This window comes from Xyrauchen texanus, chromosome 24 (genome assembly GCF_025860055.1).
Source record: "Xyrauchen texanus isolate HMW12.3.18 chromosome 24, RBS_HiC_50CHRs, whole genome shotgun sequence".
Classification (NCBI taxonomy): Eukaryota; Metazoa; Chordata; class Actinopteri; order Cypriniformes; family Catostomidae; genus Xyrauchen; species Xyrauchen texanus.
This window is the reverse complement of record NC_068299.1, coordinates 16,642,093-16,657,542: the sequence shown is the minus strand read 5'-3', so window position 1 is coordinate 16,657,542 and position 15,450 is coordinate 16,642,093. Positions and strand designations below refer to the sequence as shown.

Below are 15,450 nucleotides of genomic sequence, written 5' to 3'. Positions count from 1 at the left end.
GCTAGGCTATCATGTTTGTCGCTAAAGCAGACAATCAAATATTAAAGCTGGTTCAAAGCTTCTTTGTTAAGATACACAAAAGATGTATACTTCAAATGAAGAGCGGCATGTTTTACTAGTGGCCCTAAGGCGCTGTATTATGAAGTGACTATTATTTTATGTTTGGCTACACCTCGAATGGAGCTTAGCAACAATGTGCACACCACAAACAGTCGGTGGAAGTTTGCAGGTTTACCTGAAATGAAGTGTAAAGGGTACTTTAAATATTAATTTCTGTACATTGACTAGATTCTCCTTATGAATCATTAAGTTTTGAAGCTTCAGTTATGCATTATGACCATGGGTGGGTGAACTTGTTACAAATAATCTTAATATGTATTAAAATGCAGTATTTTATTTTGTAATATCATGAGCTAATAATTACTAATGATCAACATTCGCAGTATACACAATAATAGCCTAATAATTTGTCCAGTGTAACAGTCAGTTAAACAGTTGTAACAATGTTGGGGTATTACACATTTGCCTGAATATTGGTAGTTATATCTTTGCTCATGGAAAACCCCACCCAGTTTAAAATCCCTTTGTTTTGGTATTACTGTCATGGGATGCATGGACTGTATTCTGTCCAGGTGACCCTTTGCATAAAAGCATCAGTGCAGCCTGGTGGTCAGTGTTGGATGTACATATTGCACACATCGAGGCTAATAGTGGTTAGATCACCAACAGGAACAAACTTAAGTTTTACAACTTATCAGCACACGTGTTAATCATTTCTTTAAAAATTTTGTTTTACTTCTCATTTCTATTATTTTTGTGATGGGCTAAAATTACAGAATGAACTGTTAGTCGTCTTAGCTTTTGCACTACACATTACATTGGCCCTGTGGAGTGGGAGGTTTCGAGCACTAATAATGTGCCTACACATATTATAGTCTTGGATAGACAGAACATTGATAGAGTGGTGCATCAGATTAGAAGATGGGTAGATCTGTGTATGTGGCCTTACAGCCTTGTTCCAAAAATTGCAGGAATAAATATAGGTACCCTTTTCTTCAGATGAAAGTACACTGAACCCCAGTAATTGAAAGGCTGCAACAGACAAGAACACAGTGCATCCTTGCCAATCAATGCCAGATTAATGTCTTTTTTTTAAATGGCAGTTGGCCTGAATAGATTAGGATGCTAATGGATGTGTTTGTCAGCCTGTCTGTATATTTGATGAATGGGCTATAATTAATGTAGGCCTATATAAATATATTGTCTGTATGTTGAATGGACTCTTGAGTGTTCTCTCTTTCTCTTATTGTCTTCCTGTCTTTACATATTCTAGGCTGTTCGTCCAAGTCATTCAAGCTGTACTCCCCAAAGGAGCCTCCTAACGGCAGTGCCTTCCCTCCATTTCACCCAGGCGCAATGCTGGATAGAGATGTGGGGTGAGATTTATAACTCATGTTGTTGTTGGTTCACAAAGATTTGGAGTAGTAGTTACTTGATATTTAGCTATCCCCAATCTCGTACACAGTCTGAATCGCATTGAGTTTTAGAGTACCTTGGGCATACATTAAGGTACCTTATTAATGGGCAGCCCAATCTGGACTCACTGTAGATATTTCAAATGAAAGTCAATTGTTTGAGAGTTGTTTTCTCGCCCATGATATATTATTCTTCATAATGCATAAAGCTCCTTGTATTGCAGACCGACACCAATGTATCCCCCATCTTACATGGAACCTGGAATAGGGTGAGTGCAATCTATTGAAAAATTGTGTCCTTATTTGGCAATTCATATTTTTTAGGCTTGATTATATCTTTGTCTATATGGCAGTAGACTATGTTTGCAGGGTCTAAATTCATAGTGAATGTGCTAAATCTGTAAACCTCTGCTTTTTGTCTCTTGCATGAAATAATATATATATTTTTTTTTACATGGTTTTGCAAGTCATAAACCATTATAAGTCTTCAGACTCGGCACTTCTTCTCTAAATACTAATTAAATCATAATATCTGTCCATTTTCTTGAGAAACGTATAAAGAATGAATTAATTGATTTGCACTCAGTGACCACTTGGGTACACTTGTACACCTACATATTCATACAATTATCTAATCGACCAATTGTGTGGCAGCAGTAGGGTTGTGCCGATGGACAATATCATCGTCCATCGTGATGGCTGACCAACATCACGATGTAGAGCCACCATCGTGATGCCACGCCCCCTTTTGCGAGTCTTGCTAGTGTGACTCACTAATCCTAGTCTCTTCTATAGTTAACCTAAAAACTTTGCAGGGATTGCTCTGTAAATTAAATTGAGAATATAACTAATGCATATATGCTATTTTAAATACTGTAGTATATGCCAGAGACGTGACGTGTTAGTCTGTGAAAATACCGTGTCAGGCAGGCTACACAAATATTGATCTTGACATTGTTAGCTTCTTGTCTTTTTTTACATGTCTTACACTGTACATTTAGATTAAAATATTTTATGTTGTAGGCTACAAGAAAATAGCCTTTATTAATTCATTATTAGTAGTTGTAGTGTCTCAGAACATCTTGCTCATTGTCACATAGCTCTTGTATACACTGAAGCGGCAGTTTAAGATAAACCCAGACCAGCGAACGTCAAATAACTTTTGTCTGGTTAATACTTTTAAAGAAACATTTCCTTGGCCATAAATCCATAATGTCAAATCAAATGAAAGAAACAAGGTGAATATGAATAACACACATTTATTAAAACATAGAAGAACAACAAATAAAGAACTAGAAAACGGGAACAACACTCAGACCGAAACTCGGCATTAACATTTCACTTATAATTAGCAGCACAATTAACTTCAGCACAGGCTACAAAATAAATTATGTTATTAAAATATTGTAAAGTGGTCATATGAACTACACAAATGAACGTTTAAAAAATAATATGCAAAATCGAATAGCTCCAGAACGGATGGCTGAAAAATGCGTAAAGAAGTCTAATATCTTTCACCATAGACCATGTTTAAATTTCGATGTTTCTGGCCAGAAATACCAACATATTCACTTTATCTGGTTTTAATAAGCTGCGGATTGGAGTAACTACACTACCCGCTGTGCTGAAGACCCGCTCTGATGGAGTACTGGTAGCACATATGCACAGATATTTCCGTGCTAATCTTGCCATGAACGGAAACCTTTTGTCGCTCGTTTTCACCAAGTCAGCGGGTCCTCTTCCCCATCAATGGCCATTTCCTGCAGGTACATGGTCATTTCTGCCTCCACCTTTTGCTCATCAGTGAGTAAAATAACGAAATTATAGTTTTTAAGTGGAAAATAGTATTTATGTAAAGAGATATATTAAAATAAAAAGTGCACAACTCTTCTTAAGTGAAAGCTAAAAAAAAAAAATGCTTCACGTGTCATGCAACCTACTGATAAAGCGCCGATGAGTCATTAGTTTGGTTAGTAAAATAACGAAATTATAATTTTTCATATAATTTTCGAAAATTATATGCAATTAAAGCCCCCCGCCACCGATGATATCATCGTCCATCGCGATGTTTTATTGTCAACATCGTCAACTGCCAATTTAGGGGACATCGCCCAACCCTAGGCAGCAGTGCAATGCATAAATCATGCAGATACAGATCAGGAGCTTCAGTTAATGGTCACATCAACCATCAGAAAAAAATTATCTTATTGATTTAGAACGTGGTATAATTTTTTGGTGCCAGACAGGCTGGTTTGAGTATTGCTGTGACTGCTGATCTCCCGGGATTTTCTCTAGAGTGGTGCCAAAAACAAACAAAACATCCAGTGAGTGGCAGACAGTTCTGCGGATGGAAATGCCTTGTTGATGAGAGAGGTCAACAGAGAATGGCCAGACTAGTTTGAGCTGACAGAAATGCTACAGTAACTCAGATAACCCCTCTGTACAATTGCAGCGAGCAGAATAGCATCTCAGAATGGACAATCTTGAACCTTGAGGCAAATGGGCTACAACAGCAGAAGACCACGTTGGGTTGTCAGCCAACAACAGAAAGCTAAGGCTGCATTTCCATTCGCCTCAAGGTTTATCATGTTGTGCATTCTGAGATGGTATTCTGCTCGCTTTAATTGTGCAGAGGGGTTATGTGAGTTACCATAGCCTTTCTGTCAGCTCAAACCAGTCTGGCCATTCTCCGTTGACGTCTCTCATCAACAGGGCGGTTCTGTCCGCAGAACTGACACTCACTGGATGTTTGTTGCTTTTAGCACCAATCTGAGTAAACTCTAGAGACTGTTGTGTGTGAAAATTCCAGGATATCAGCAGTTGCAGAAATACTCAAACTTGCCCGTCTGGCACCAAGAATCATGCCACGGTTAAAATCACTGAGATCATATTTTTTCCCCATTCTAATGATCGATGTGAACATTCACGGAAGCTCCAGACCCGTATCTGCATGATTTTATGCAGTGCAATGCTGCCACATGATTTGCTGATTAGAGAATTGTATGAATACGTAGGTTTTACAGGTGTGAGTCAGTGAGAGTACATGTTTGAACACAATTGCGAATGCTCTGTATTACATCATATGATATATTGTTTTTTTTTAATGTGTAAATTCATGTTCTGTTATAGGAGGCACACGCCGTATGGAAATCAAACAGACTACAGAATATTTGAGCTAAACAAAAGGCTACAGAATTGGACAGAGGTTAGGAAATTACTTTCAACAAGATTGTGCCTGTAAATGTACACCCATTTAAAGTTTGCTAGATGAAATCAGTAGTTTATTTACATGCATGCAAATCATTCAGTCAATTTGAATGTACAGTGAGGAAAATAAGTATTTGAACACCCTGCTATTTTGCAAGTTCTCCCACTTGGAAATCATGGAGGGGTCTGAAATTGTCATCGTAGGTGCATGTCCACTGTGAGAGACATAATCTAAAAAAAAAAATCCAGAAATCACAATGTATGATTTTTTAACTATTTATTTGTATGATACAGCTGCAAATAAGTATTTGAACACCTGTCTATCAGCTAGAATTCTGACCCTCAAAGACCTGTTAGTCTGCCTTTAAAATGTCCACCTCCACTCCATTTATTATCCTAAATTAGATGCACCTGTTTGAGGTCGATAGCTGCATAAAGACACCTGTCCACCCCATACAATCAGTAAGAATCCAACTACTAACATGGCCAAGACCAAAGAGCTGTCCAAAGACACTAGAGACAAAATTGTACACCTCCACAAGGCTGGAAAGGGCTACGGGAAATTGCCAAGCAGCTTGGTGAAAAAAGGTCCACTGTTGGAGCAATCATTAGAAAATGGAAGAAGCTAAACATGACTGTCAATCTCCCTCGGACTGGGGCTCCATGCAAGATCTCACCTCGTGGGGTCTCAATGATCCTAAGAAAGGTGAGAAATCAGCCCAGAACTACACGGGAGGAGCTGGTCAATGACCTGAAAAGAGCTGGGACCACCGTTTCCAAGGTGACTGTTGGTAATACACTAAGACGTCATGGTTTGAAATCATGCATGGCACGGAAGGTTCCCCTGCTTAAACCAGGCCCGTCTTAAGTTTGCCAATGACCATTTGGATGATCCAGAGGAGTCATGGGAGAAAGTCATGTGGTCAGATGAGACCAAAATAGAACTTTTTGGTCATAATTCCACTAAATGTGTTTGGAGGAAGAAGAATGATGAGTACCATCCCAAGAACACCATCCCTACTGTGAAGCATGGGGGTGGTAGCATCATGCTTTGGGGGTGTTTTTCTGCACATGGGACAGGGCGACTGCACTGTATTAAGGAGAGGATGACCGGGGACATGTATTGCGAGATTTTGGGGAACAACCTCCTTCCCTCAGTTAGAGCATTGAAGATGGGTCGAGGCTGGGTCTTCCAACATGACAATGACCCGAAGCACACAGCCAGGATAACCAAGGAGTGGCTCTGTAAGAAGCATATCAAGGTTCTGGCGTGGCCTAGCCAGTCTCCAGACCTAAACCCAATAGAGAATCTTTGGAGGGAGCTCAAACTCCGTGTTTCTCAGCGACAGCCCAGAAACCTGACTGATCTAGAGAAGATCTGTGTGGAGGAGTGGGCCAAAATCCCTCCTGTAGTGTGTGCAAACCTGGTGAAAAACTACAGGAAACGTTTGACCTCTGTAATTGCAAACAAAGGCTACTGTACCAAATATTAACATTGATTTTCTCAGGTGTTCAAATACTTATTTGCAGCTGTATCATACAAATAAATAGTTAAAAAATCATACATTGTGATTTCTGGATTTTTTTTTTTAGATTATGTCTCTCACAGTGGACATGCACCTACGATGACAATTTCAGACCCCTCCATGATTTCTAAGTGGGAGAACTTGGAAAATAGCAGGGTGTTCAAATACCTATTTTCCTCACTGTAGCAATTTTAAAAGCTATTATAAAGGTTTTGTGCTGTTTGTGTGCTTTTTTCAGCAGGACTGTGACAATCTATGGTGGGATGCGTTCACCACAGAATTTTTCGAAGACGATGCCATGCTGACTATTACATTCTGTCTGGAAGATGGACCCAAACGATATAGTAATATCCTCTCCTATAAAGTCAATTCAGTAAATGTAAACTGAAGGTTTAGTTTGATGTTGATGCCTGTGTCTTATGAACTAATTACATCCAATGTATTTAAATTTGACTTGAATGATCAAAGAAAGACCTAAACAAATGGAAACATGTTCATTGTCTGTGATTTTCCATGTAACTGAATCAGAAATACTTCCTGTTTTCAGCCATTGGTAGGACATTGATCCCCCGATACTTTAGAAGTATTTTTGAGGGTGGGGCCACTGAACTCTTCTATGTGCTAAAACATCCCAAGGAGTCTTTCCACAATAACTTTGTGTCTCTGGACTGCGACCAGTGCACCATGGTTACACAGAATGGCAAACCCATGTTCACACAGGTATCACCTTCCTCTGCTTTTATGGCTTCTTAGTTTTTAGAACTATAGTTCCATAGTACTGAGCCTCTAATATTCAGCTGACTGTATTCAGGCTTTGTATTTGAACTCTGATGCGAACGCCACAAGATCTATTGGAATGACCATAGTTATGCAATGCACATCATAGTTGCTTGTCAGTAATACATCCTAACTTTTGTGTTATTTATTGGTTAACATTTGCCTTTGTGCTGCCTGTTTATTTCCTTTTCAAATGGAATGTGGTTTCAAAATAGGTAGACACCAACTCTTGTTGTGATCTTAAATGGAAATCAAAGTACTTCCATAAAATAAACTCTACAGTCTATTGTAGACTAAGAACATCTATTAAAGGCCAGCATTTTGAAGAACTGCACTTGTAGTTTTTGAACTGAGACCATTCATATCCTCAGGTGTGTGTGGAGGGCCGGCTATACCTGGAGTTTATGTTTGATGACATGATGCGTATAAAAACGTGGCACTTCAGTATCAGACAGCACAGAGAGGTTGTGCCAAGGAGCATCCTGGCAATGCATGTGAGTTTTGGATATTTATCCTAACGGTTTACAGTGGGATAACAATGATCAGTACAATGTGTGTTATGCACCAAGCAAATCAGATGTATTCTATGATTTAAGTTGATTTATTAAACTCTTCCCCCTACAGTCCCAAGACCCTCAAATGCTTGACCAGCTATCAAAAAACATCACAAGATGTGGCTTATCTAACTCGACGCTGAACTACCTCCGAGTAAGTTCTTTTAACATCAGTATACAGAAAGAAAACAATTAGAAAACAGATCAAATAGGGGTAGGCTGGTATGACAAAAATCTTTTATTAAAGGATTAGTAATTTAATTTTACGGTAACAGTATACTGTATATTGCAAGATTGTTGCTGGAAAGTAAAAGAAAAATGGTTTATATTTTAATGGAAATAAAGTGGGCTACTTAAAATTAAGTTTAAATAAAGTACTTTATCTCTTTTTATTATTTTCTCTACTTGTTTGAAACTTAAATGCAAAACCAAATGCAAATCAGAAGATAGTTGTTCTTAAACAAATAAGTCTGGCATCAGTGCAAAAGCAGCTTTACATCAACACTTCAGTTAAAACAAAAGAATTAACATGGTAAAACTTATAATATTATACATTCGAAAGTTTCGGTTTGATGGATAGAAATTCAAAACTCTGCGTTCGTTTTTACTGGTTTGGGACTCATCCCACTCTCTATTTTTGCTTTAGGTTTTTGTCACTTTGGTTTGTAAATAACGTAAAGCAACCCTCCCCACTTTTAGCACCACATTTGTGTCGACCATGGTGTATATTGTATAGCAAAATAGTTTTTATACATTTTTATACATAAACATGGTATATACCATCATATGCCCAACCCTACAATCTGCTATTGCTGTACTTTCATCTATTCTTATATTGGCAGAATTTTTGGAGGTTTCAATTTCTCGTGACAATTATTACTCAAGTAAAGGCCAATTTATACTTTAATGAACCTATGCCGAGGCAACAGTTAGCTGCGGCGGTTACGGCGTTGCCTATACACTGTATCCTGACATGCACCTCTCCAAAATTGTATCTGCACATCGCACTGAAGCAGACAATCACAATTTTGGTTGGTCTGCTTTGTAACCAGAGACTATCTCCCAGAATGTCTAAAAGAAATCTATGGTAGTGGCACATTTTCTTGAATATTATAATAATAATTTTTTTAATTGAACAAAACACAAAAATTAACAAGATGTATCAGCTTACCGTAATTTCCGGACTATAAGCCGCAACTTTTTTCCCACGCTTTGAACCTCGCGGCTTATACAATGACGCGGCTAATATATGGATTTTTCCCGCTTTCAAATTTTATATATATATTAAAAAAAAATTTTTAAAAAAATTCTGTGACGTGCTCAGTTTTTTGGCGGCGTGAAGCTTTCATTAGACCAATTGAAATTGCCGTACGGGTTAAGGTCAAAACAACTTTTTTTGTTTACTGTTTAGATTAAATCGAGCGCGCTGAAACTTCCCATCATTCTGATTACGGTAGTAATTTTGTCACCCTCACCATGGCAAAGACACGGAGAAATGCATATGATGCAGCTTTCAAGTTGAAGGCGATTGATCTGGCTGTTGCACGGGAGCTTGGTCTTAATGAGTCGATGATAAGATGTTGGAAACAGCAGCGTGAGGAATTGACTCAGTGCAAATAGACAACTAAATCTGAGGCTATTCAACTCCGACACCGAAGGAGATGACTTCAGTGGTTTCAGTGCACAGGACGAGGAAGATAGTGACCAATGACTTTATTGGTAGGCTACTGTTTACTGCAAATGTTTTATTACAAGCCTTGTGTGGCAGCGGGGGCGTGGTCAAGCGCCCGTCCGGGAGAGAAAAGATGTTAGGGCGCTTACACCTGCGCTAAATTATGTCTAACACCGGTGTCTAATTTCAAGTGCCCTGCTTCACGTGTCCTTCTTGGGAAAACTGTCACACGGGCACCAGTGTGACAGTTTTCAGCAGGGCACTTGACGTTCCAGGTAAGGCTTTTAATGGCCACAGCAATGTTTACAATCAATTTTATAAAGTTTCTCAATTCTTCTATGCGCCAACACTAGACTGACGTGTGTCACTCTCTCAGCTCTGTGGCTGCTGCCTTTTTATGACGCTCTCCCCATGCTTACTGAAATTAGACACCGGTGTTAGACATAATTTAGCTCAGGTGTAAGCGCCCTTACCGCTTTTCTCTCCCGGACGGGCGCTTGACCACGCCCCCGCTGCCACACCGTGTTTCGTTAAAGCCTGAGTAAAGTTCCTTTGTTTCAATGTACCGGTAGGCACCTGCGGCTTATAGACAGGTGCGGCTTATTTATGTTCAAAATAATATTTTATTTAAAAATCAGTGGGTGCGGCTTATATTTAGGTGCGCTCAATAGTCCGGAAATTACGGTATACAAAGTAAGAGACCAATGACATATATTTAAGCAATATCACATGAGCAAGAGTGCGATATGGCCCTACATAAGCACTGCTGTGATTCGGCCGTAGGTAATTACAGCAGTGCTGATGTAGGGCAATATAGCACGATTGCGAGTGTGATATTGCTTATATACAACAGTTTAATGAACAAGTAAACAATGAGCGCTGTTCTATGTAAACAATGACTAACGGATTCCCTTTATGTCACCAATTGGCTCATATTACACACAAACATGATCTTTTGCCACCACCTGCTGGCTAACATATGTCATTTCAAAAATAAAATAGGGCTATATATATATATATATATATATATATATATATATATATATATATATATATTTTGAGGGGACAGCAAATTTACATTGTTATACAAGCTGTACTCTCACTACTTTACATTGCAGCAAAGTGTCATTTCTTCAGTGTTGTCACATGAAAAGATATAATCAAATATTTACAAAAATGTGAGGGGTGTACTCACTTTTGTGAGATACTGTACATACACACATATAATATTGAATATTATTTTAAAATCTATGCATACTATCCACTGATCAGTGATCGTGTCACATTGTAGTTGGACTCGTTTTGTTTTTCAGGAACATCTGCGTTTTTTATATTCTGTTTGTGCTTCATGAATTTACAAGCGAAAACATGATGAAAGACATCTGTTTACAGCCTATAAACTTTTTTCCAGGGACCTTTACTCGATATAGGTTAGGTATGTGAGTGACACAATATTTGTTTTATTCTACACAAGAACTTTCCAATCAGTTTGATATTTTGACTGTATTTTTGACAGTTAGGTGTACAGTAAATAATCATATTTGATAAGTTATGAAAACTTCTAATTTGTCTGCAAATAAAAAAATACATCTATTCAGTGTGGGTTATATTTCCTTTATGCATTGAAAAGACCAAATTTTAAGCTTTGAATTAATAATATGTACCTAAATACAGCATAAGTTGAACTTGTTTTTAATGCTACATTAATTTAATAAATACTTTTGAATGCACAAATGATGTAGCTTTTTTTAAATTTATGAAATGTACATTATGTTGGCTCTTGGAGTGGGAGGTTTCACACACTAATAATGTGCCTACGCATGTTAATCTCAGATAGACAGAACATTGATAGAATCCTGGGGGTTTGGGTCATATGTAAACTAGAAGGAAATAATTTAAATGAAATGTGATTATATGTTGCCATCTGCTTGTTGGTGGAGGGGCTTTATCATTAAATAAAAACAATGCTGAACTATAAATAAAAACCACCATGTTGGCCTCGATGCGTAGCCTATGGCATAGGTACAATGCAGAAGTATAAATTGGCCTAAACCCGTTGTTTTTATCTTTTCTACAGCTTTGTGTAATCCTGGAGCCCATGCAGGAGCTGATGTCCAGACATAAGACGTACAGTCTCAGCCCACGAGACTGCCTCAAAACTTGCCTTTTTCAGAAATGGCAGAGGATGGTGGCCCCACCAGGTGAGAAACAGGTCAATTTTTTCAGACTTGAATCAAATATCCACAAATGTCCTATGTGTTCACCTTGTGAGTTTCAGATATGATGTCTTCTGCTCCTTCTCCAGCTGAGCCTGCGAGACAGGCTCCCAACAAACGAAGGAAACGAAAAATGTCTGGTGGCAGCACCATGAGTTCAGGAGGGGGAAACAACAGCAACAGTAAAAAGAAAAGTCCAGCCAGCAGTTTCGCGCTCGCCAGCCAGGTACCTGTAAGCATCTCATTTTGATGTCCATTTTCAGCTGGGTTACGGGTGGAGGGGTGTAAGTGAGGGAGGCTTTTATTGACCTTCTAAAGATTATGAGTAATAATAGGAAGACAGACCCAACCTTGAGACAAGTGGACATGATCCAAAGCTGGGCAGTCCCTGGTCCTTTAGGGCCGCAGGTCTGTGGCTTTTTGATATGTCTGTTAAAGCCTGTTGGGGTAGGGTGTTCTGAGCTCCAGAGACGTGGCCAATACTAGAGACCCGAGGTGGAATGAACCCGTGCGACACTCAAGGATCCGGGATGCCCACCGCTGATCTTTTCACTATGGTAGAGCTGTTTATTGTGGTTCCCCAATGACTGAACTTAGCCTTTTCACATACAGCACTTCTTGAAGGTTTAAGTTCCTGTGGCTGGTGAACTGTGCTGGGCTTCACGATTTGGGTTCAATTGTCTTATAGCGGGCAGAATAGTGGAGGTCTAGTTCTTCAGTGCCTTCTGAAGTTGCGATGTGGTGTTGAAAGTTACTGCGTCCCCCACGGAGCACCCCCGGCTTGCGGGGATAATTTTTGCGCCCCTTCCTGTCCCCTGCAGGATGTGATGGTGGTGGGAGAGCCCACACTGATGGGAGGGGAGTTCGGGGATGAGGATGAGCGGCTGATCACACGGCTGGAGAACACACAGTTTGATGCGGCCAATGGCATCGACGACGAGGACAGTTTCAACAGTTCCCCAGCCCTGGGCACCAACAGCCCCTGGAACAACAAAGCTCCCTCCAGCCAGGAGAGCAAAAATGACAATCCCACCTCACAGTCATCCCAGTAGAAGTATTAGGGGCTAGCAAAGGGCTCATAACTGTCAGAGGACATTTGCACCTTTGTTTAAACCGGCATTCGCATGACAGTTCTTAAGCCGGATTTCTTGTCATAGTTTCTGGCTTGATGAGTCCTCAATTGGCCAACACCTCATCATCCTGCTCTGTCACCATCAGACATGCCGTTTTGTTGATTCTTTTGTTTGAGAGTCATTTTCATACCATCAGTTCTGTGTCTGGCCCATTTGACCTTGTAGAGCCTCGACTCTACAGGCTTAGTGAAGGCAGCCGTGTCGGGTTATTGTTCCAACCTCGGGTCTCTGTCTGTGCGCGCTGTGCTTTTAAAACGCATGGCCGTTTCTGTTGTGCTCACTTGACAGGAAAGAATCACTTTTATCTAACCATTTAGTGATATGACCATTGTGTGCACCTCAGATTCAAACCCAACGCTCTATTTTTAAAAACTAAATTATTTGTTTTGTAGGACCTGGTTGGAACAAAAACCTGTACAGTTCCGGAGCTTGAGGACCGGAGTTGAGAACCACTACGTAAAGTCCTTAAAGTAAAAGTAAATAAAGTGTAAAGCATTGAGGGTCTTGAGTTTGGTCTTGCCCAAAATGGTCATGGAGAACTTGCATGACTATTAAGCCAGACTTAAGAGAATTCTTTTTTTTTTTTTTTTTATATTATTATTATTATAACGATTTCTAAGGAGAAAATAAGCAAGCAAACAAAAACTCTAAATATCCTTTGCACTCTTGTCACTGTATTTTGGATCAATTTTTCTTATAAAATTATGATGAATTTTGTTCTTATTAAAAAACAAATTGATAATCTTTAACTGGAAAATGCTTTCAATTTCAATGAAAAATAAAAAAATTTGTATTGTTATTGGTTAACAACATTATTATAAGTAGATGCAACTTTGCTCTAAGCTTTACACCTAACTGTCTAGCTTTTTATGTTTAAATTGTCATAAAAAAATGAGATTACTGTACATGATCATGGCATGTATGTCTGGGGACCGCATGTATCAGACATTAGCTGTTGCAACTGTATTGGTCTCATTGTTTGCAGATCTAAATCTTACACTGTTAGTACAACGGCTGGTGGCACATTTTGTCCAGACCGTAGCAATGAACATTTTTGTTTTCTACAAGTTTTTTAGATTATTGAGAAGAACCAGCCCAATGGCTTTGTATAAACCCAGTCATTCACAATGATTAGTTTGCTTTAAAAGTCTAGGAAAGCATCCTTTTCTGAGAAATTGTGGTATATACTTAGCATCCCAGGATTTTTTCTCCCCTAATGCTACAGACCAAGGAGCAAGATCCTTTAACAACACATTTATATAAAGATTGTTTTTACATCATTTTATGTATTTGTGATTGTATATTTAAGATTGTAGCCAAGTTCTGTATGAGTGTAATTCTATTTACTCTTCTTTAGGAACCCCGTTCCTTTCACCCCTTGCTAAAGAATCTGTCACATGTCAAAAGTAAAGCTAAACTTCTAATTTCAAAAGTTTTTTAGATGCATTAAAGGTACAACTACCTTTCACCTAAGGTAGATTATAGTTAATGTATAAGGCTTTGCCATTGCATTATATATCAAGACAGAACATGTTACTGTGTATTTAATGTTTCCTTTGTATGTTATTTCATATTCTATGTTATGTTTGCCTAAAATGTTATATCAAATTCAGTGAATCCATAAGAATCCTTATTAAACTTTAGATAATGTAAAAACAATCCTGATTGCTAATTCCTAGAGGCTACCTTCAGGTTACAGTCTATTGGGTTTTAACACCAGAGGGCTACATTTCACTAGCAAATTGTAACATTTTCATCCTGGTTTTTTTGGCAACAACATACAAATCCTAAATTAATTTCTCTCATCGCTGTCTCATAAAATACAGTGCTGTTTTAGTTTCATTTACTAAATCATCCACAAATACAGGTGTGCTCTTTTCTGTCCTTTCGAGCTCATTTGTTAGTGGTTTTATGAATATATATTTGCTTATATTGTCTGCCATTGACAATTGATGTATGGTACCAATAAAACAAGTTTTCACATTTATTATGTGTGGTAAGTGGCTAAAACATGCACAGCAACAGTCAGAATCAGCTTTATTGCCAAGTATGCTTCCGCATACAAGGAATTTGTCTTGGTGACAGGAGCTTCCAGTGCACAAGAATACAAAAAACAATTCAAAAACAGCAGCAAGACTTAGATAATAATAAAAAAAATAATTATACATATATGTACATACACACATACATAGTGCAATGTCAAAACTTTAGGATGAGAAACCTTCTTAAAACTATCCATAATCAGTAGCTTTCATAGGATGTCTAATTAGAAATAAGTGAACGGCTTTAAGTCAGTGATCAAGGGTTGGCACAGCATATTCCAAACAAGCTTGATTCTCTGCAAATAGTTTGGGATGTGAATCACTTTTTTGTTTTGTACTTTACGGTTAATCAGTGTTTGCTTACAAGGTGGTGTATAACCTGCAAGTAAGGATCCTGGATTATGTGGACAGTTAACAGAAACAATAAGGAAACTTTTGAAAAATACGCCTTGTTAAAGAAATTTTCTCATTTGTAAGAATTCAAACAGGAACTTATGAATTAAAAATGTAAAAAAGGTCATCACTGTACATTAAGGTGAACAATATAATTCCATGCTTTGGAGTTTTCAATCCAAATTCTCTTTATTACAGAAAGAAATTGCTGAAAATGTGTCTTTATATTCTCTTACACTGTCATCAGTGTTTCTCAACCTGTTTTGTTTTAAGCACCCTCAGCCACATCAACAAGGCTCATATGCCCCCTTCATTGACACCAAACCAGAAATGTGTTCCTTTTCACTTTTAATATATACTGGATGTATTTATCATTAAAATTATTAAATTCACATATTATAAAGCCATGCAATGCACATTTTAAAATGTAGTCCTTTATTACAATAAATGTTGTA

General features: G+C 38.3%; 1 protein-coding gene across 16 annotated transcripts in view; it reads left to right on the top strand.

The window, feature by feature from the left end:
- LOC127617872 (LIM domain-binding protein 1-A-like) overlaps positions 1-14,565 on the top strand; it is a 32,340-nt gene extending 17,775 nt beyond the window's left edge. For 6 of the 16 annotated variants that reach the window (XM_052089995.1, XM_052089994.1, XM_052089992.1 and 3 more), the window contains 10 exons: positions 1,334-1,436; positions 1,700-1,744; positions 4,605-4,680; positions 6,447-6,552; positions 6,756-6,928; positions 7,357-7,479; positions 7,610-7,693; positions 11,289-11,412; positions 11,490-11,659; positions 12,249-14,565. In XM_052089995.1, coding sequence (XP_051945955.1) covers positions 1,334-1,436; positions 1,700-1,744; positions 4,605-4,680; positions 6,447-6,552; positions 6,756-6,928; positions 7,357-7,479; positions 7,610-7,693; positions 11,289-11,412; positions 11,490-11,659; positions 12,249-12,479 — 1,235 coding nt within the window. In that variant the 3' untranslated portion in view covers positions 12,480-14,565. The remainder of the gene's footprint in view (positions 1-1,333; positions 1,437-1,699; positions 1,745-4,604; positions 4,681-6,446; positions 6,553-6,755; positions 6,929-7,356; positions 7,480-7,609; positions 7,694-11,288; positions 11,413-11,489; positions 11,660-12,248) is intronic. The other 10 variants (XM_052089996.1, XM_052089997.1, XM_052090001.1 and 7 more) reach the window with 10 other exon arrangements.
- Positions 14,566-15,450: the final 885 nt, after the last annotated feature.